Raw genomic sequence first — 20,617 nt, 5'->3', positions numbered from 1 at the left:
TTTCTATCAAAAGTTTCATATTAAAATCTTGGAATTATTAAAAAAAACGCATTAAAAATATATATAAACTCACAATAAACTTTCAAAATATCATCTAATAATATCAGTGTTTTCAGTAAGGCATAATCCCACATATTTTCACAGGGATGGGGCTCCATGGACAGACGCATATTACAATAACTACTGTAATATGATTTTCTATATATTTCCGATCTTTATAATTCTACATAAACTACAACGCTTGTCTAAATAACTCAACGATAAACGTCATTACCTAATTACTATATAATTCTTCTTCCTAATTACTCATTTAGGGATTAGGTTTTTGCTATGGTTTTCAGTAATATATCTAACTAAATATTTCAATGTAGTAGGGTATATATTTTTCCTAGATTAAGCATGGTTATTATTATTATTGTTATTATTATTATTATTATTATTATTATTATTATTATTATTATTATTATTATTATTATTTTTATTTATTTATTTATTATTATTATTATTATTATTATTATTATTATTATTATTATTATTACAATTATTATTACGATTATTATTATTATTATTATTATTATTATTATTATTATTATTATTATTATTATTATTATATTATCATTATTATTATTATCAAGCCATTAAATTCAGCTACCCATTAATAATACCTAACAGTCTATCAATAATTTTTAATCCATAGGTTTAAATTATTTTCTTATATCTAAAACTAAAGAACTCCTCTAAATTCCATTATTATTATCTAGGACTATTTAAACCCTTACTTAAATAGAATTAGGTATTATTAGCTAAATGTAAGTTTTATATTATAAACCTCTAAGATATTTATTTTTTCACGTCTTCAAAGTTCGTTTAATATAAGATTTTTCTGGTTAGTGTAACCGTTAGCATATATGTAGACTGGTTTACATATATATTTTTTTCTTAATGTGGATATATATTTTTTTAGGTATTTTTCAACGTAATATAATTTATTAATGGGTCTATTTTTTTTTCTTTAACTTTCTATTATTTTGTAAAAGCTGAATTATTTTTTGTACTCAACAAATTTTTACCTTTTAATACAATATAATTAATGTATTTTTTTTGTTTTTGTTATTCTGATTTTGTCGACAACTAAATTAATATATTCTTTTTTTTTGGGGGGGGAAGGGTTAATAATTTCCTATTTTGTTTCACTTTATCTTAAGGGAAAAAAATAATTGTAGTCATGATCAGCCGTACGTAATTAATTCCAGTGAGAAACAAAGGAAAATGATAAATGATAATTACCTCCAGTTTTGTGGGGATTTTTTCTGGTAATTCTCGGTTTTCTATTCCCGGTAAAATTATACTCAGTTCAGTTATGGTTTTGTTTTAAAAGTCTCCATAATATACGTGAAGCACCAGGATGTAATGTTAATAGATTACGTGGCGTTGTGGTTCAGACGTAACATAGCCGTAGTTTTCCAGAGAGAGAGAATTAAACGATCGTCTTTTGTTTTCATATATTGGCCTCGGTGTTGGATTTCCTATAACTGTTTCAACTCTCCTATAAAATAAAGTAACACGCGGATATTTAATAATTTGACGTAAGGTTTCTTGTACGTTAGATAATTGTTTTGGTTTTTTTTTTATGATAAACGGTAGATTTATTTTAGACTATGTCAATTTATTCTCCTATATATTGAGAACTTATCATCATCGTAATTTTTTTTCCGTCAACACTAAGCATGTATTTTTATTTCTCAAACATTAGAAAAATTTACCGTCTATTTTTCTGTCTCGTTAAGTTACTGTACTCTCTCTCTCTCTCTCTCTCTCTCTCTCTCTCTCTCTCTCTCTCTCTCTCTCTCTCTCTCTCTCTGTCTAAATACTAACAATTCGTCTTTATTTTGTGTCCAAATGTTACATCGTCATTATTAAAAACATGAATTTATTCTTTTCATAATTTTTCTATTGTCTATTTTCTGGTCAGTTTGTTATTGTAGTGTTATTTTAAAGTGAAAGTGTCAGGTCTTACTGTATACAATATATATAGATATTTTTAGTTAGCCAGAATAGATGATCTATTATTATTATTATTATTATTATTATTATTATTAAATGTTCATTAGGTCTTAGTGTTTACGCCAGATAACTTAAAATAATATAAAATTCGGTCTATTTCCCATTATTATCATAACTTGCAGACCTAATATATATTTTATTTGTTTATTTTTGTTTATGTCTTTGTAAATAATTTCTTTAAAACAAAAACAAAATCACAAATCTATTTTGAAATCAGGTTCAACTTTTTTGGTTCAATATTCTTGTTAACGTGATTGGTTTTTTTTTTAAGTGATTTCCTAAATACTAAAAAACTGCATCTTTTCCGGTCAACTTTTTTGGCCTGAGTCTTTTAAATGCTGACGTAACAGTGTGATGGTCACCTGGTTGGTAAGACACTAATGCTTGTACCCTAAAAAAGATCGCCAGTGCTGGAGAAAGTCCGTTCGTCTGGCGTAGGTACTTTCTATCAGCATATCATTGATATTTAATAAAACAACGCCAGGCACTATTGATTGCTTCTACTGGCGATGTTTTTTTTATGGTACAGGCATATCCCTTATACGTGGTAACTGTCACTCCCCCCTCCCCCCCCCCACTTTCGCCCAGCATACAGAGGCACATACCCACCACACACCCTGGGTATGCCCCCAGCACTGTTATAAATCACAGTTGGTATAGCACTGTTTTATATCATACGCACAAATTCTATGGCACTGTGCGTGTTTATCCCCGCCCCGCCCCGCCCCCCCCCGCCCCCGCCCCCTTTTTTCTAATCTGCATTGTCCATGTATACAGCCTCAGTTATGTCCCCCGGTTGTGTATACCCGTAGAGGCTCTTGTGGTAGGAACCTCTTGTGCTTCACCTGACGACAAGGAAGGATCCGCTCGTCTTAGATACTCACGGAGACGTTGTGGGGGGAGCGAGGGTGAAGGGGGAGAGGGTGGCAGGGGGGGAGGATAAGGTGAGAGAGATTGAGGGGCGGGAAGAAATGAAGGGATTGAGGGGGCGGGAAGAAATGAAGGGGATTGAGGGGGGCGGAAGAAATGAGGGGATTGAGGGGCTGGAAGAAATGAAGGGGATTGAGGGGGGGGAAGAAATGAGGGGGATTGAGGGGGGACGGGAAGAAATGAGGGGCACTTAGGGAAGAAGGAAAGGGATGAGGGAGGATGTAGAAAAGAAGTAAGAGAAAGCAGGGGGATTAAAGAAAGAAGGAGAGAGGGAAGATAACTAAGGAAAAGAAGAAAGGAAGGAAGGAAGGAAGGAAGGACGAAGAGAGAAAGATAACTAAGGAAAAGAAGAAAGGAAGGAAGGAAGGAAGGAAGAGGGAAAGAGATCCATTGTCTTCTTAATAACCTTTGACAAAATAATTACCATAAGATATAAGAAGCAATAAGAAGGGCCATTTATACAGCCATTTAAGTAGAGCATGGAAGACTATAGGGACATTTATGGGTCAATTGGATCATTACCTATTACTGGGTGTTCGTGCCTTTTAGGGTAAGGTATTTTGAGATACATTTATACAAGCCATTTAAAGTAGGAGTATTACAAAGGGCTTTTAGTTGAAGGGGGGGGGGGATATTTTTCGATCATGCCTTTTTAGACTAGAGTTGAAGGCAAGTATTCCTGGGGTAAGCCATTTTACAGGTGTCATTCTAAAGGGTTAATACAGGTGGGTTTGTATTGTCTCCTGTCAAAAGTCATGTGTGTGTGTGTCTGTCTGTGTGTGTATATACTTCTTCACACATTTTGATATATGTATGTACTGTATATGTAGCCATGTGTTTGGGTGTGTTATATGTGTGTGCGTATGTGAAAATTTGTTTGTACTGGGTGATGGCTAGGTGATGCCAAAGGGAAGTCAGGGTGGTAATGGCTGAATGACCTTGAGATGATGATGTTAGTGTCAGGGTGATGACAGATGATGTTGACAGAGTTATATCAGGGTGACTCAAGGTTGATGTCACGGTAAAGGCAGATGTGAGGATGTCAGTATGAGTGACTGATGGCAGGGTGATGTCATGGGTGAAATCAGGGTGATACCAGGGGTGATGACAAGGGTGATATCAGGGGTTATGTCAGGGATGAAATCAAGATGATGTAAGGCGTGAAATCAGAGGTGATATCAGGAATGTCAAAGGGTGACGTCGGGGGTGAAATCAGGATAAGGTCAAGGGTGATATCAGTGGTGATATCAGGTATGATGTCAACGGGTGATGTCAGGGGTGAAATCAGGATAAGGTCAGGGATGAAAATAGGGGTAAAATCATGGTAATGTCAGGGGTGAAATCAGTAGTGATGTCAGGGGTAGTGATGTCAGGGGTAGTGATGTCAGGGGTAGTGATGTCAGTGGTAGTGATGGCGAGAGTGGTGGCAGGCCCGAGGAGTACACATGGCTATAGAGTCTCTCACACTTCTGGTTGTCTCTTGTTCTTTACAGAGGAAGGCTAGACAAGCAAGCGAGAGGGAATTAAGATATCAGGTATGTTTATTTCCCTCCCAAAGCTCAGTCTTATTTTTTATTCTCTCTCTCTCTCTCTCTCTCTCTCTCTCTCTCTCTTCTTTTCTCTCTCTCTCTCTCTTGCATTTGTTATGGAGAAAAGCTTCATCATCGTCTGCTGTGTTGATTATCATCTCCTCACGTCCTCTCCTTCCTTCCTTCCTTCCTTCCTTCCTTCCTTCCTTCCTTCCTTCCTTCCTTCCTTCCTTCCTTCCTTCCTTCCTTCCTTCCTTCCTTCCCTCCTTCCTTCCTCTTCCTCCACATTCTCTCTCTCTCTCTCTCTCTCTCTCTCTCTCTTGTTCATTCAAGGTCCTCCTCCTTCCTCTTCCTCTTCCTCTTCCTCCCCTCTTCCTTTTCCTCTTCCTCCTCCTCTTCCTCTTCCTCCACCTCCTCCTCTGCCTTCTCCCTTCCCTTTCCTCCTCCACTCCCATAGTCTGAGTTCCTCCTCCTCCTCCACTCCCATAGTCCGAGTTCCTCCTCCTCCCTCCACTCCCATAGTCCGAGTTCCTCCTCCTCCTCCACTCCCATAGTCTGAGTTCCTCCTCCTCCTCCACTCCCATAGTCCGAGTTCCTCCTCCTCCTCCACTCCCATAGTCCGAGTTCCTCCTCCTCCTCCACTCCCATAGTCCGAGTTCCTCCTCTTCCTCCACTCCCATAGTCCGAGTTCCTCCTCCTCCTCCACTCCCATAGTCCGAGTTCCTCCTCCTCCTCCTCCACTCCCATAGTCCGAGGTCTTCCTCCTTCACCAGCCCTGAGGTTCGAGGTAGTAGAGGACTTAAGAGCCACCCAGCAGTCTGCTTGTTCCCCCACCTGGCTTTACCTGTCATTAGCTACTGCATTACTGTTACTCCTCCTGTCTGGGGTCACACTCAGTCGCACGAATCACATGTCTCTCTGTTATTCTTCACAGCTTCTATTTTATATATAAATATTTATATATTTTTGTTGTCCTTTGCTTTTGACTGTGCCTCTCGCTTTCTTTGTTCTGACGCCTCTGCCTGTCGATTCAGGCACCTCGATTGCCCAAATATTAAAACAAAATGAATTTGTCGTCCACTGGTGACCAATAGTTATCCCACCTTGGCCCAGGTCTGGCAAACAGATCAAGTAGGACGGTAATGACTGATCGAGGCAAGTAATCAACGTTTGTAAACTGCCCGTAGCTCACCTGTGACAGTACACGGCCCCTCCACAAGTCCTACAGGCTGTTCACCTCAAGCTTATTTTCAGTTTATACACACACATAAGTTAGTACAGAGAAATATTCTCTTCATTGTGTGAATTCCTCGTGGAAGTTTTTCATCACAAGAATCCCTCCTTCAGATGTTTACAGTCAGACCCACAGTGACGCTCCCTACACCCCTCAAAGAGACCTGGACAACAGGTCATGCCCCGACCCAGCACCTCCCTCATACCCTCCTCTGATACCAAGTTACAATCAGGTGGTATAAAGACACTCCTTACTCTGGCTGCGGCTGAGGTAGTTAAGTGCTTGGAAGGAATTATGGTAAATACCAATTCAATATCTCGTTCACTTCTTTTATTGTACTGAGACACAACTATGGTCATCACGCGTACAGTGTTGTGTGTGTGTGTGTGTGTGTGTGTGTGTGTGTGTGTGTGTGTGTGTGTGTGTGTGTAAAGAAGATATACACACTGAGAGGTAAGACAGGTGTGCACTCATAATTGAAATAGATATACACTCAAATTAATATCCAGCTCAGGTGTAGGACAGGTGTAAATGATGATAACTTAATGAGGTGTTTGAGAGGTCGTTCAGTCGTAAGTGTTAATGAGCTTCGGTGTACCTGGTAGGGAAGATCAGTTCACAGGTAAATTGACACACCATTCCAACATCTTTGAGTTGAAGGTTTTAGTTAACTGTCCCTGATAGACCTGAGTGAAGGCTTGACTGTCACGGGAACTACATTCACTTATACCCTTATGGTGCAACAGTCATGAACAGTCTTTTTTCACAATACAGTCAGTCATTCCAAGATGTCCTTACCTGGTTTGTACTCAAGTGACCTGGCCCAAGTGAGTCCCTCCGCTTCATATTACTGACTGGTTAAGGTGTCTTGTACCAGTCGCCTCACATCCAGTCTACGTTTGGACTTTAATTAACTTAACTCCATCATGAAAAACACACAATAGCACCATGAAGTATTGATGATAAAAAAAAAATAAAAAAATATATAAAAAATAAACAAAATATATCCCTACATTTGTTTTCTCCTAATAAAAGTGAAAATTTCGATTATATAACATTTGGATTTTTTTAATATTTCTCTTCTTTACGCGCTCAATATTTTCCCGCCTCTCTCTTCTCGGTGTTGTGTGGTGTGGTGTGGTGTGGTGTGGTGTGGTGTGGTGTGGTAGTGGAGAAGTAGTGGGCGCCCTTTATATCAGCTAGCCATCATCCCTTCGTGTTTATCCTGTGACGTCACTTCACCCCCTCCCTCCCTCCCTCCCTTCCTATCAACCTCGTGACAGTATTTTGATCCATTCACTGATGCTATATAGTTTGCCTTAGTATAATAGTTATTAATATTACCACGTCTATTAATATTGCTTTACAGGTGCAGCAATATCCTCCCCCCCCCCCAGGATATTTTACCTCTGGCAGTCTTTTCCTCTCCTCAGCCATATGTCTCATTACTCTGCTTCTCTAACACAATCATCTCGTCGTAGCGCCCTTGTCTTAAAACTTCCTCCTCCGCTCGACAGTATGGTAGTGGATGATGTGTAGTTTATGCTGAGATCTTTAAAAGCCTCTTCTTGTTTGGGCTAATTAGTTACCATACATTTGTAATTCATCTTTCCTCCTCCTCCTCCCCACCAACCCTAAGCTCCTCCATCACACACACACACACACAGGGCTATAGACATGACAACCAACCCAAACAAAACTATTGAGTGTGTTTTATCGCTTTTTATATATTTATCGGTATTCACACTGAGCCCTGGAGGTGTGTGTGTGTGTGTGTGTGTGTAAATATGACCTAATAGTATTCATAGTCATATTGAATTTAATCATTAAAATGGCTTCACACTCGAATACAAATCATAGTTTTTTTTTTTTTGGCTAGAGACCCTGATTTACCAGAGCCTGTGTGTTAAATTATAAGTGTCCTGTCCAACACGCGACTTAGGAATGCAAACCTAACCTAACCAAACGTAGACTAAATTCGTAAGTCTAAGCCAAGTTAGGTGTAGGTTTTTTATGTTCGCTATACCAAAAGGCTACATTATACATAGGCTCTGTGTACACCTGGTTCACTATAGAAAGATTATATTAAAAGCTGTATCACCACCTTTAGTAAACGCCTTCCCTTATTATGTAGAGTCTCCTTCACTTCCCTCTGCTTTTGTAGCTTGATAGACTCAGGCTTTTAAAAGTATCATCTGCCAAGTAGAGCTGAGCATCAAGCTTTGGTGATCTAAGGTCTTCTCTTTATTTTAATACAGCATCTTGTTTTTCTCGTAAATATAAATAACTTTCTGGCAGGTGAGGTGTGTACGACTCTCCTTTACCTACAAAACTAGTTACGGTATTTTTTTACTAGGAGACAAACACTCATAAGACAGATCAATCTTGTAGAGCCATAGTGAACAAGTCTAGTGTACAAATAAAATTCCCTACATATGATTTTTTTTTTACATGACGGAGATAAGTTGGATTGGCTACAGATTCAGTACACAGATGAGGGTAGCCTTTACTCGTGTTCCTACAGACTCGCCCAGAGGTAAGAGGTTGTTCCCCACGGAGCCTACTGATAGTATGATTCTCTCTCACAGAGCATTATGAGGAACCTGGTGCGTCGTTATGTCACGGTGGAGCAGCGGAAGGCCGAAAACCAGGGCGTGACTGAAGATGACGTCAACGAGATCAAGCAAGACATCTCGGCCTTCCGCTGCGAACTGGTGGAGATCCTCAAGATCTCAGGAATGAACACTTCCACGGCGACCACCTCAGGTCAAGGTATTCACCCCCGCGGCAGTAAGTTATCAACGTCCCTTCGTCCACGTCCAAGCCTGCCTCTCCCCCTGTCCAGTGATCACCCCACCAGGAGAGTGGTTGTGCTATGGACACCCTCACAGGAAGTCCTCATGGCAGGGCCTTACGGGGGGAGGGGAGTGAGTAAACTAAGAACTTTACCATTGACTGACTAACACAGTCGTATCTTACAGAAAAGTTTTTAACCGTCTCGAGACAGTGTTAAAGGGACGCTGGTGGTTTCAGCTGCTTGGAGGAAGATTATTGCTTGCGGTTGCTTGGTGCATGATGGATGAGGGCACCCCCAAGGTAGTGTCTAACATAGGCCCTAGAACAACCTGTTGTTTTTATTTAAATTTTGTTGTTGTGATCATAAACAGATTTTATTAAGAACTAAATTTTCAGGCACTGCTAAAGTAACAAAGGCAGATTTCTGAAGGAGGATTTCTTCTCCTATTTCTTCACAGATTTTAATCATTCACTTTACTGATGCGTGATAATAGGATGGCCACACCCTCCTTAAATAAAGGTTTCAGAAACGTTAACTAAAAACAATAGTGCAGAAGGATAAATAAGTTTGTTTTTACATAAGCAAAGGTTGAGGTATTGATGTGGTGTGATGAACCAGTACCGTAATGTTTGGTTAATTGCAACAATATTCTGCCATGAAGAATACAGAAGAAGAAATAAACTTCCCTTTAATAGTAATAACTTACAAGACGAACATAACAATGTCTCAGGAAAAATCGTCCCTCCCATAGCGTAGAATACTGTACGTTAAAGAGAGGAGACTAAACACATCGCTATGTACTGTATATATCCACTAGTGAGCATCATCCCGGGAATATTAGTCCGAGAATAAGATTATGGACCAAGGTAACAACACACATCTGTCTGATACATATTTACTGACCTAATAGTCATATTTATTTATCTTAATGATGGAAAATGTTGTCTGTAGCTACACTTAAGAATGTTTTTAGTGGTTCTACCGCGTTGTGCCTTGGTTCTTTTTCTGTTCTTCATATATATATAGGCAGCGCAACACGCACGTAAGAGTGTTGTGTGCAGTAGAAGGCACCTACCATGCACGGCCACACAGCCACCCTCCTGGCCAAGCCGCTACACCCTCCAGCAGCGGTGTGTGGGTGTGTAGTTCTCCTGGTACACAGCCACACACCGCTGGGTGGAGGGTGTGCAGGCTGGGTGAGACACTTCTTCAAGAGTATGTAAGTTTCCGCCCTTCCTTCCCCTGTCAGCTGTCACTAGATCTTAGGGTGTTGTTTGATGAACATTGGTAACCAATTAAAGGACCTCTACAGGAAACTCAGAGTCACAGGTTCTTGCACCATCCCAGTAAAGGTCCCAGAACGTCATCGTGGGGAACTGCTTGCCTCCTCTGCATGCACGGTATAGCGGTCTTGCTCTGCATCTTTTGCACCATTTTGCTTGGCTAGACACCTTTTTCTGTAACACTGGTCTGTATATCTCAGTTAATTCATCAACTACTTTTCCCAGTGCAGTAAGAGAGTGTCCCCAGCTGCATCTTAGCCTGTTATATATTGTTATATATGATCACCAGAAACGTGTTATGCACTCAAGTCCTTTAAACAGTTGTCAGTTTTGAATTTTTTTTTAAATTCCCGAATTTGTTTTCAGCTGAAGAGTAAAAAACAATTTTGGCTCTTCGGGTCCATCGGTGGATTTTTTCCCTCCCAGCCTCGAGCATCACACCACCACTTGCCTCAGCGATCACTGTATCGTTGCTAACCTTCCGCCTCTCATGACCAAGACAAGAGTTGACCAGAAAGCCAGACTCTCTTGGAGCACCAGGCATGCTTCCTCCTCCTCCTCCTCTCTTCCATCCCACAACCCTTCAAGAATCTTGCAAAAACTCACAAGTGCACATACATACATACATACATACATACATACATACATACATACATACATACATATATACATTACATACATACATACATACATACATACATACATACATACATACATATATATATATATATATATATATATATATATATATATATATATATATATATATATATATATATATATACATACATACATACGTAAGCACGCACGCACGCACGCACGCACGCATGCACGCACACACACGGGCGTACGTATTCACCTAGAAAGCACATATATCTCACACAAGCACAAGTATAATCTTGCAAACGGGTGCTGACAGTCAGTGCTTGTGGGTGTGACAGTGGTGGACTCGGTTGTTAAGAGAATCAATACACAACCAGGCTGTTTAAGGGCTTCAGAATGACTCTTTGGGACATAATACATTAAGTGTACACACTATACATAGAGCGTACACAACACACACACACACACACACACACACACACACACACACACACACGCACACACACACACACACACTAACTGAGCATACACATCACATAGGGTGTACACCATATGTCATCCACTGTTGATCATCAAGTACTGGCTGCAGTGCACCTACAGTAGATACTGCCAGGGCATCAACAAAGCAGTTCTGTACACTCGCTCTAGTACCTACTGAAGATGACACAAAATTGTTAATTAAGGGATAACTGATGATGACAACAAAATTACAAACTGTATTTAACCTGTACAGTATTTATAAGATTAAGGTGACCATTGGTCTTTATAAGTCTGGCTACTGTAGTGTTAGGCCTCACACTGGTGCCTCCTCTTTCTTGTGAGATGCAGTGCTGTAACTATTGGTCTTATGAATACACAAATAATAAAAAGATTCTCTGAAGTGACGTTAGTTGACGCATTTGGTCATAGTACTTTTTACCCCATGAGACTGTTAATGTAACACGTTCAGAATGAATTGTTTTCTTGCATGTGACATGTTTGTACAAGTCTTGAATGAATTCATTTAATATATTCTTATTTTAATCAGCACCATTCTCATGTCTTTCTTCCTATTATTTTTAACATTAATCTTTGACTACCAAATGAGTGATGTAATCCCTCAAGATCATTAAAACTCCTCCCCAAAAACTATCACGAAAAACTGTATTGTGTTTATTTTTGTTTGGGTAAATGGTTTTCTCTAATAATCTTGTGGACTACTACTCTAGGTTCTGGAGGAAAGAAGAATCGTCAAAAGGAGAGAAGACTCATGAAGGGGTTCAACCTGGGAGTGAACACTCTCAGTACCACCCAGAGTTTAGGGGCGACCACTGTTCTCCCGGCCACGGCGGAGGTAAGAGCTGGCAGCCAGAAGAAGGTTTGTGGCACATAATTGCGACGCAAGTGGTATAAAACGCATGCTAACATCTCAGGTGTCACTTGAATCACTATATGGCTAAATATCGATATATGATAGATCCCCCATTAACACTTACTAAATGATTCCAAACATAATTTTCTTTCAGAATAACCACCTCACATATTAAGATTGTAAGTAAAGCTATGATTCCCCATTCGATAACAACAAATTCTGGAATCCCTGAATCGTGTTTATTTGTCTCTACCTCTCACACCATCACCGTCAAGCTTCCCACCAATGTTTACTGTTGGTCCCCCCTAATGACAGTCAAGGTACTGGACCTGTTAGTGTGCCAATGTCTCCAGGCAGACAGGTGGGCCACGAGAGCACAAACTACTATTCTTATCCTCAACCAAATCGAGTAGGGTCGAGATCTACTGCCTGGCCACAACTTTCTACCCCTCCCTCAGTTCCCTCCCCTCAGCAGACACCTTCCCTCTCAGTGTATTGCTATTTTTATTATTATTATTATTTTAGTATTCTTATGTCGCAAGATACATACTGTATATCATTGTGTGCTCAACACATGTACAGTGTGTGTGTGTGTGTGTGTGTATGTGTGAAATATGCTCATTGGATTTGAAGAATATATTCATAGTGGATCTCTTTCACAGAAGAGTATAAAGAAATCATGAAAAAGCTTATTGAGTCATGAGGTGGGAGAGTCCGCCGTTTCCTTTGTCCCATACAGTCGGGCCCCTGTGACCCTAGATGACCCATGTGCCCTGGTCTCTGCAGGTGGTGGAGGTGGCGGTGAAGCGGTCGCCTCAAAACAAACTGGCGCGGCTGGCCAGGCTGGCGGAGGCGAGACTGGGCCGCCCGACCAACAAGAAGCGTTGGGGGACGCTCGTCGAGGCTGCTAAGAATGCCAAAGTAAAAAAGTTATTATCCAGGTCCCGCTCCGACGAGTCGCTCTCCTCCGAACCTGGCAACGAGATCACCGGGAACTCAGAGGACGCTCTTGGCGGGGGGGGCGAGACCCCGACCCCCCTCCAGAACCTGCCACCCGGGATATTGAGGGGCCCCGACGGTTCCTCGGAGGCCACACGACAGGAGCGGACGGGGTCAGGAGTCAGCGGGACGATGCATCTGGACGCAGCAGCGCTGGTGAGTCAACACGAGCCGGTCAAGAGGCCGCCCAAGAGCTCTGTGAGCTTTGATCAGTCGGCGTTAGCGGGCGCCAGCAGCAGCAGCCCTTCCCACTCCTCGACTGAAACAGAGCCTCCCCCGCCCTACCCACAGTGGCCTCGCCCAGTGTCCACTTCCTCCAATGTCACCGAACCCACGGTCACTGCCGCGTCACCTTCGTCAGGCAGTGGGTCTTTGCCGCCCTTGGCAGTGAGCGAGTCGTCGGAACCCCTGGTGGGCGCCGGACCCCCAGCCAATGGGTCGGTACAGCCACCACGACTGCCCGGCATCCAGCCAGTCAACAGACACATGGCTGCTGGCTGGCTCTGATCCTCGCCCCACCCGCGCATCCACCACTTATTTATTATGGTGAGTTAACAACACAAACATCCTCGCACTACGACACCACACACAGAACCCCAACAGTAACACCTCACACAAACGGCACAGATACAAAATACTGAATACTCGTATACGTAAGTTACCCCATAATAACACTACTCACATAATAACACTACTAAAATATCCCCATAATGGGCCTCGATTCAAAATAACGTGAATATCAAGTTTCGTGTGTAAAAAATATTGATAATTATGACTCATTAACCACCGTAATCTAATCTAACTTAAGCTAACCTAACGTAACCTAACCTAGCACCGGGATTATAGATAAGGTTAGGGTATCTAATTATCAGGTGAAATATACTAAATTCCTTAATCTTCGTCTTCCTTCCTCCAGGTAAAAGCGTGTCTGAACCAGCACCTCTACCCCCACACTCTCCCTCATCAACACCCATTTGTAAATAGGTCGAGTTTCACCTATACACCCACACTGGCGACCTGACACGCGACCCTGGCCACCAAATACCCCGTCACTGAGGTTCACTTTCCCCTGACGCTGTTCAACTGGGGGGGAGAGGCAGTTAGCCTCAACCCCTTGGTATCAAAGGTCACTGTTGTTTATCGGATCCCATTCGTAATGTCACCCGCACTGTATATACCAGGATAACTATATATATATATATATATATATATATATATATATATATATATATATATATATATATATATATATATATATATATATATATATATATATATATATATATATATATATATATAAGGGGATATAAAACCTCCTCTTTGTTTAAATATGACATTTGAGATTTATAAATTGATATTGTAATCATTTAGTTCAAGGTGTTTGTTTATATGGCATTGTAAAGAAGACAATGTGGTAGAGTCATTGGAACATTTATCCCTCCTTAACTGTATTGATAACTCCTATAGTATTTAAACTTTTAAAATCGTAAAAAAATAGTGAAGTTGTATATAAGGAAGTTGTTGTTGACATTCAAGATTTTAATATGAATTTTATTGACTCGAAAAAAAGTTTAATCTCAAGAACACTTTAACGGGGTTTGTGTCTTGAGCACCGAGTGAATTAAATGTAGGAAAATGGTGCAGTGCAATATAAACAGTACGTGGTGATAGAAAACGGTGCACAGTTCTAGAAATTTATATGTTATCATAGAAATGAATAGTTAGTGTTAAATATGGTGCACCGTAATAGAAAACGGTGTATTGTAAAAGAAAATGGTGTTGATAGCGAGCACTGTGACCCGTAACTTGCTCAAGAACAAAAATTAGTGAAAACCTTTTTTTTATATCAAGTGACTCAAGACACTATACCGCCAGACACTTGGAAAATAAGAAATAGTAAGTCTATATATTAATTACTAAGTGTAACACGGGTTGAGATGTATATACAAAGTACACTTGTAATGGTTTTTATATAGACAATGTTCTTCGTTTTATATATACTGTACCGACTTGATGGCAACAGTGCACAAGGATGTTCAACGTTAGTGTTTGTAGCTTCTGCTTGTAATATTGATATGATTATTAACTTTTTCAGTACAGCTGGTGCTAAATATTCTTGTTCTTGGTTTGTCTAGTTCGTCGCAAAGAGAAGTTGTGTAAAAAAAAATGCAAAAATATATATTAATTCCATCTTAACAAACTTTATGACACAAATTGCATTGTTTGGGTGTGTTAAGGTAGCTGAAGTATCTGCGTATCAGTATTGGATCCCGGTGGTAATTGGGCATCTTGCTAGTCCCCGGGTTTGAACTCAGTAGTATTTTCACCTGCTAATCCCGGTTTCGAGTCCTGACTTACGGGGATATTTACGCTGCAAAGCTCAATGATGGCTCTTTTTCAGTCAAACGCCTCTGAAATATCGTACAAGACTATTTTTTACATTGCTAAAGAGAAATTATGGGATTTTAAATATACATTAACAGTAAGGTAGGTGAGGGTAACGGTAGCGTCGTACTTCACTTGTTTTAATAAGAGCGCTTTCCAGACGTCATTGTTTACTGACCCTGGTGAGCTAGATGTTGTGATCAAACCAAAAATCTAATTCATATTGGATTCTATAAATGTCATTGCTCATCTTTGACTTCATCAACACTAATAGCTGTAATATTTCCTTCTCTCTCTTTCTCTTCTCACTCTCTCTCTCATAACGAAGAGAGTCTAGGATGGCTCTTAAGGGGAGACAGGGCTCACTCCTCACTCTCTTCCACGTCCCCTCACTCCATTATTGAATGGTCTGAGGTGATTCTCTTTCCTTCATCCTCCGCCTACTCTTCTTCCTCTTCCTATCCCTCATTGTTCCCTCCTATCGAGATGATGTTTGAAAGCCTGCGTGATGACTACCTGTCCCAGATGAACGGTTGTTGGGAGGTGTTCAACTACCAATGTGATACAAGCACAAAATACCCTCATGAACCAATTCTTCACTGGTTGTTTAGGTTTGCTGAGTCGAGCTGTGGGCGAAGATTGAAAATTTTACCCTTGTTACGGAAATCTGAAAAAGATATGATAATAATTTTATACAAGCCTTATGGAAGGGTGATGATAATGCTAATTTTCCTCAGGATAGTTAAGGGGAAGTGAGCCTTATTGTTGTGGTAAATGAGGTTGATCTTATACCTTGCTCCTGCTCTCGTCTACTAGTTTGTAAATATTAATAATGCATGGAAAAAAATATCTGTACATACGAGTATATTTAATTTCTGGATCTCTTTTTGCAACGAACACTTTTATGTAAACGTGTGTCTGTGTGCGTGTCTGCGGTGTGTCTGTGTGTGGTCGAGGAATTTGTTGTCAAACGTTGTGGAATTATTATTTTGAAAATTTGATTTCGTTTTGTAGTTTGTATCTATATATTGTGCATATATACATATATATATATAAATATATATCATAAAATATTTGCCTTTTTATGCGATAGAAAAAAGTATATTTGGTCTGACACAAACTGAAGTTGAGGCAATTATGTACATTTGTTTGTTTGTTCTTTTTTGGCTATGAAATATTTGCCTGGATTTTTGGGAAAAGTTGTATTGGTGTTGTCAGGAGCTGAACCCTTTGAGGACAATGGCTTAACCCCCTTGAGGATTATAGCTGAGATTATACATTCTGAGGAAGAGTTATAACTTAAACCATCGTCCTCAGAGGGTTAAACCATTATCCTCAAAGGGTTAAAACCATAAAAAAAACATCTAGTTAAAATTTCTCAAGTGACATGAGGGAGGTTTCTAAGTACGTACGCCTTCCCGCCTCACCATATTTTTATATACATAACACAACATTTGATACGACGCTCTGATGGTGATGGTAATGATGAGAATGATTGTGATGATAATGATGGTGATTGTAGTAATGATGATGATGTTGATGATGATAGTGATTGTAGTAATGAAGGTGCTGTTGGTGATAATGATGATGATAATCCCTACACCTTCTTCATCTGGCGTCCGCTGGGTCCAAAAAAAATTAATCGTGAAGTTAAAACAGTTAACTATATTGTCTTTAACTGCTTCAATCTTCTCTGTTCCTTGGATTACAATTAATATTATTAACCCTGATTCTTTTACAAGGCTTATGAATTATTTATTTACATTCTCGACATAGGTTTATTATTGATACTCTAATATGTGTATAGTAATGAGACCTTGTGTACAGTTTTTATTGTAATTATTTCTAAGTCTTATGAGTTTGATGTAACATTCGGTAAAATCTGTAATTGTTTGTTATGTACAGTAGTGTGAAAACCAGCTCAACGCGGCTGTATAATTTGCTTAAGGTATGAAGTAAAAATAATTAAAATATGTGTAAGGGCGATTAAATCATTATAACAGTGATTAAAAAAATGTGAAGGTGGTTAAAACATATGTAAAGGTAATTAATATACGTGCAAAGGTAATTAAAATAGGAAACTGAAAGATCCCGTAGGTATGAACTGCACATACTGTATACCTTAGTAGCCAAATTATTAAGGAGAGAATTTGTGTTTACATCATGGAGGAAAGTTGTTGGGGGTGAAGAAGGAGAACCCCGTGGGAATACGTAACTTTAGAAACCATTTTATCAAGCGTTCTCCTTTTTTCAGAAAGTAGACTCATACTCTGACCCATCCATGTATGTTAACCCTTAATTCACTTTTTATCACCAATTCTAGTTTGTATTTCATCTACAGCATCATCATATTTTGCTGCTATACAAAGCACATTGAACGTGTGATTATATTTCATAATGTCTCTTGTTCGAAGCGGATGACAGATTGTCTTTCTCCTCCTTGGTTTTCTCTTAGTCGCTAAGAGATTCGCCCAGGAGACACATTCGAGTCTTTCAGGACATTTGGTGGAGGCACTGAGGCTCTGTGTTGTGAGGTTACGACACGGCAAAGGCTTCTTGTAGTAAGCACACAACATGTTAAGAATATTTTTTAACCTAAAACATATATTTGTGGCCAATCAAAGTCTTGGGATGTCGGTGAACAAAGACTTGACCGCCTCTAACATCAGTCCAGAATATTTGCATGTTATCTATACACCCAGAAGTTTACTTGTGTACTAAAGTGGGCCAATTGTTTCAGTTCCTTAATAGTTTGTGATACGAGACGATTACATCATCACAGTCACACCAAATCACTGCTAAGGTCACATCAATCCTTGGATATAGTGAGTTTTGGGTTTCGTTTTTTTTTTACCTACTGTCTATTACCGAATATGCTTTGCTCATCTTTAAACAACTCCTGTATTCAACGTTTGAGTGAGTGGGATTTAATAGTCCTTTTTTATTTACTATTTTATCGTCTTTCTTGTTAATTCTGATCTACAAGTTCTTGTCATTTTCATCTGTGAGAATAAATAGGTAACACAAGGAGTAGCCATGACCATCCTACAAATGTCTGCTGACTCGCTTGTGTCTAATGGCGTCTAGTGCTTCTACTGTTTACAGATCGCACTGCAAGCAGAAGGTGGGAGAATGTTCGTCTGGCGTAACTTCCATAAGCGTACCACTGCTTGGGAGGAAAAGAACGCCAGGCGCTGCTAGTTACTCTTGCTGGCGGACGGGTTTGTGAGGCAGGTTATAGAGAAATTTATGTTTTTGTTGAAGTTTTATGGATTATCGTTGCTAATAAATTAATGGTAGATTGTATACGACCACGAAGAGACAAATAAATAAATGGAACTAGTCTGAGTTTTATTATTGCTGTTATTATTATTATTATTATTATTATTATTATCATTATTATTATTATTATTATTATTATTATTATTATTATTATTATTATTATTATTATTATTATTATTATTATACTTGTGAAGTCAAGCTGATATATTCCAACATTCTTTATTATTTAGGTTCTCAAAAAACATGTATAGTAATGTAAACTTACTAATTTAGTGTTTGATAACCAATGTAAGCTTACTATCACTGATTTAGTGTTTCATAACCAAACTATCCACCTGGTAGTTTGGAGCCACGCCCACCAGCGAGGAATGCCCACCAGGCTGTTCACTGTTCAGTCACCAGTGTGACAGTGTCCTGTGTCAAACACTGTTCTGTCCAGGCGTGTTAGTGTTGATTGTAACTCAGATGATCAGTATACAGTGTCTTCCAGTGTAACATAAGCTGATCATTATATAATGTCTTCCATTACATCACAAGAGGTGGTAACTGTGAGTTCCATTGCACAGCACCAGTGAAATTTTACTACAAAAAGACCTCATTCGATAATTACCCCCCTGTAATTTTAGACAAGGTAAGTCTGTGACCATTGTCGTTACTTTTCTTTATACCAGCTACCTCAAACTATATTTTTTCTAGAAACGAGACGAAGTTTTTGCAATGTTTTGTTGTCTTCTAGGTTACGACCTTCATTTTTCTGTGTTAGTACTGTGCTCTGTGCAGGTCAAGGGTTATAGAAGTAGGATGTTGAACTCGCCCCAAAACATAATACAGGTACAGTATCTTCGTGATCTCCGATTGACGCGCCATCTATGGAGCGTGTGACATAATAAAGATCGTTTGGTATTACAAGGGTAACTATTAAAGAAAACGTATTAATCTGTGCTTCATCATAGAAAACGGCTGTAAGTAATGAATGACTAATTTTTTTTATAAATTGTACGTTGATCGAACGAATGAAGCAGCGATATCAGAAAATATAGTGATCAACATAAAACAATAGACAATATTAATATATTTGTTCATAAACGTTCGTAAAAAGTACTTTTGTTTTTATTTATATTTGTAGATTTAATTATTGTTCATCTTATATTTAAATATTCCAATTACATTTTTAAATATTTAATTTTCTTTGAAACAAATTGGGATCAAATCTAATTATGTTGTGGGGTACGTGTTATTTGGTTCACACTCAGGATGGGATGGAGAAAGGAAACTCACAATGTGCTCTCTGTATGCATGTTGTATTGGATGTACCATGCAGCTTGGTGCTGGGAAGTGGCAGCGTGGTTACAAGCGTGATGTAGAGATATCTGATTTGTGAGGATGCTCAGAGGAGGACCAGCGTGTGGGTCGCCATGGTCACCATGCTCGCCGGCGGGAGCGAGGACCGCCAGGCAGGAGGAGGAGGAGGTGTTGCTTACTGGTTGGTGTAGGTAGAAAGAGAGAGGTCACCACGAGGTCAGGTCTTTTATAGAGGTAGGCGTGGGTAGATACTTGACCCCCGCTCCGTGGGCGGCGCTGGTTGACCTAGACGACGAGGCATACACTGGGGAATTCGCGGGGTCGGCTACCCAGCGTTTGTAGGGGAGAAATCCACTACAATACTCCTCCCTTCCCTCCAGGCGGTGTAGGAGACTTGTTGTCTGCTGGGTTGCTTAGCACATGTGAGGCAGAACGGGCGGTGCATGCCACATGTGAGCCATAACGGCGATGGTGTGGATGAGCCGGCCGCTAGAGGAGACAACTGTCTAGATACACAATATCTGTGGGAGTAGAGAGGGAGAAAAAGGGTGTGTGGAGGCGATGAATGTTGTGCTTCCCTCACGGCAGGTACAGAGTCGTCAGATGCGCCTGCTGGGGTGTCGGAGGGTCCGGAAAGTGAGGAACGCGTAAAGTGAACAACATAACATATGGGATTAATTGAAATGGAGTCCAGGCCGATCCCCAAACTCCACTTTTTGACGACACACAACTATGTTGTAGTAAAAATATTATCTTAACTTTATGATGGCATGCACACACAATTAATAATTAAGAGAAATATCAATAATATTAGGTTTTTTAACACTTACATTAGTAGAAAAGATGGCTGGGCACACG

General features: G+C 39.8%; 1 protein-coding gene across 1 annotated transcript in view; it reads left to right on the top strand.

The window, feature by feature from the left end:
- Positions 1–18,517, top strand: part of LOC121874988 (transient receptor potential-gamma protein-like) — a 135,516-nt gene extending 116,999 nt beyond the window's left edge. The window contains 5 exon segments of the mRNA XM_042379342.1: positions 4,488–4,529; positions 8,346–8,529; positions 11,649–11,773; positions 12,578–13,336; positions 13,707–18,517. Coding sequence (XP_042235276.1) covers positions 4,488–4,529; positions 8,346–8,529; positions 11,649–11,773; positions 12,578–13,297 — 1,071 coding nt within the window. The 3' untranslated portion in view covers positions 13,298–13,336; positions 13,707–18,517.
- Positions 18,518–20,617: the final 2,100 nt, after the last annotated feature.

The sequence above is a fragment of the Homarus americanus genome, unplaced genomic scaffold, assembly GCF_018991925.1.
Source record: "Homarus americanus isolate GMGI-L3 unplaced genomic scaffold, GMGI_Hamer_2.0 scaffold55, whole genome shotgun sequence".
Lineage (NCBI taxonomy): Eukaryota > Metazoa > Arthropoda > Malacostraca > Decapoda > Nephropidae > Homarus > Homarus americanus.
Note: the sequence above shows the minus strand (reverse complement) of the source record. Positions and strands in the feature narration are given on the sequence as shown.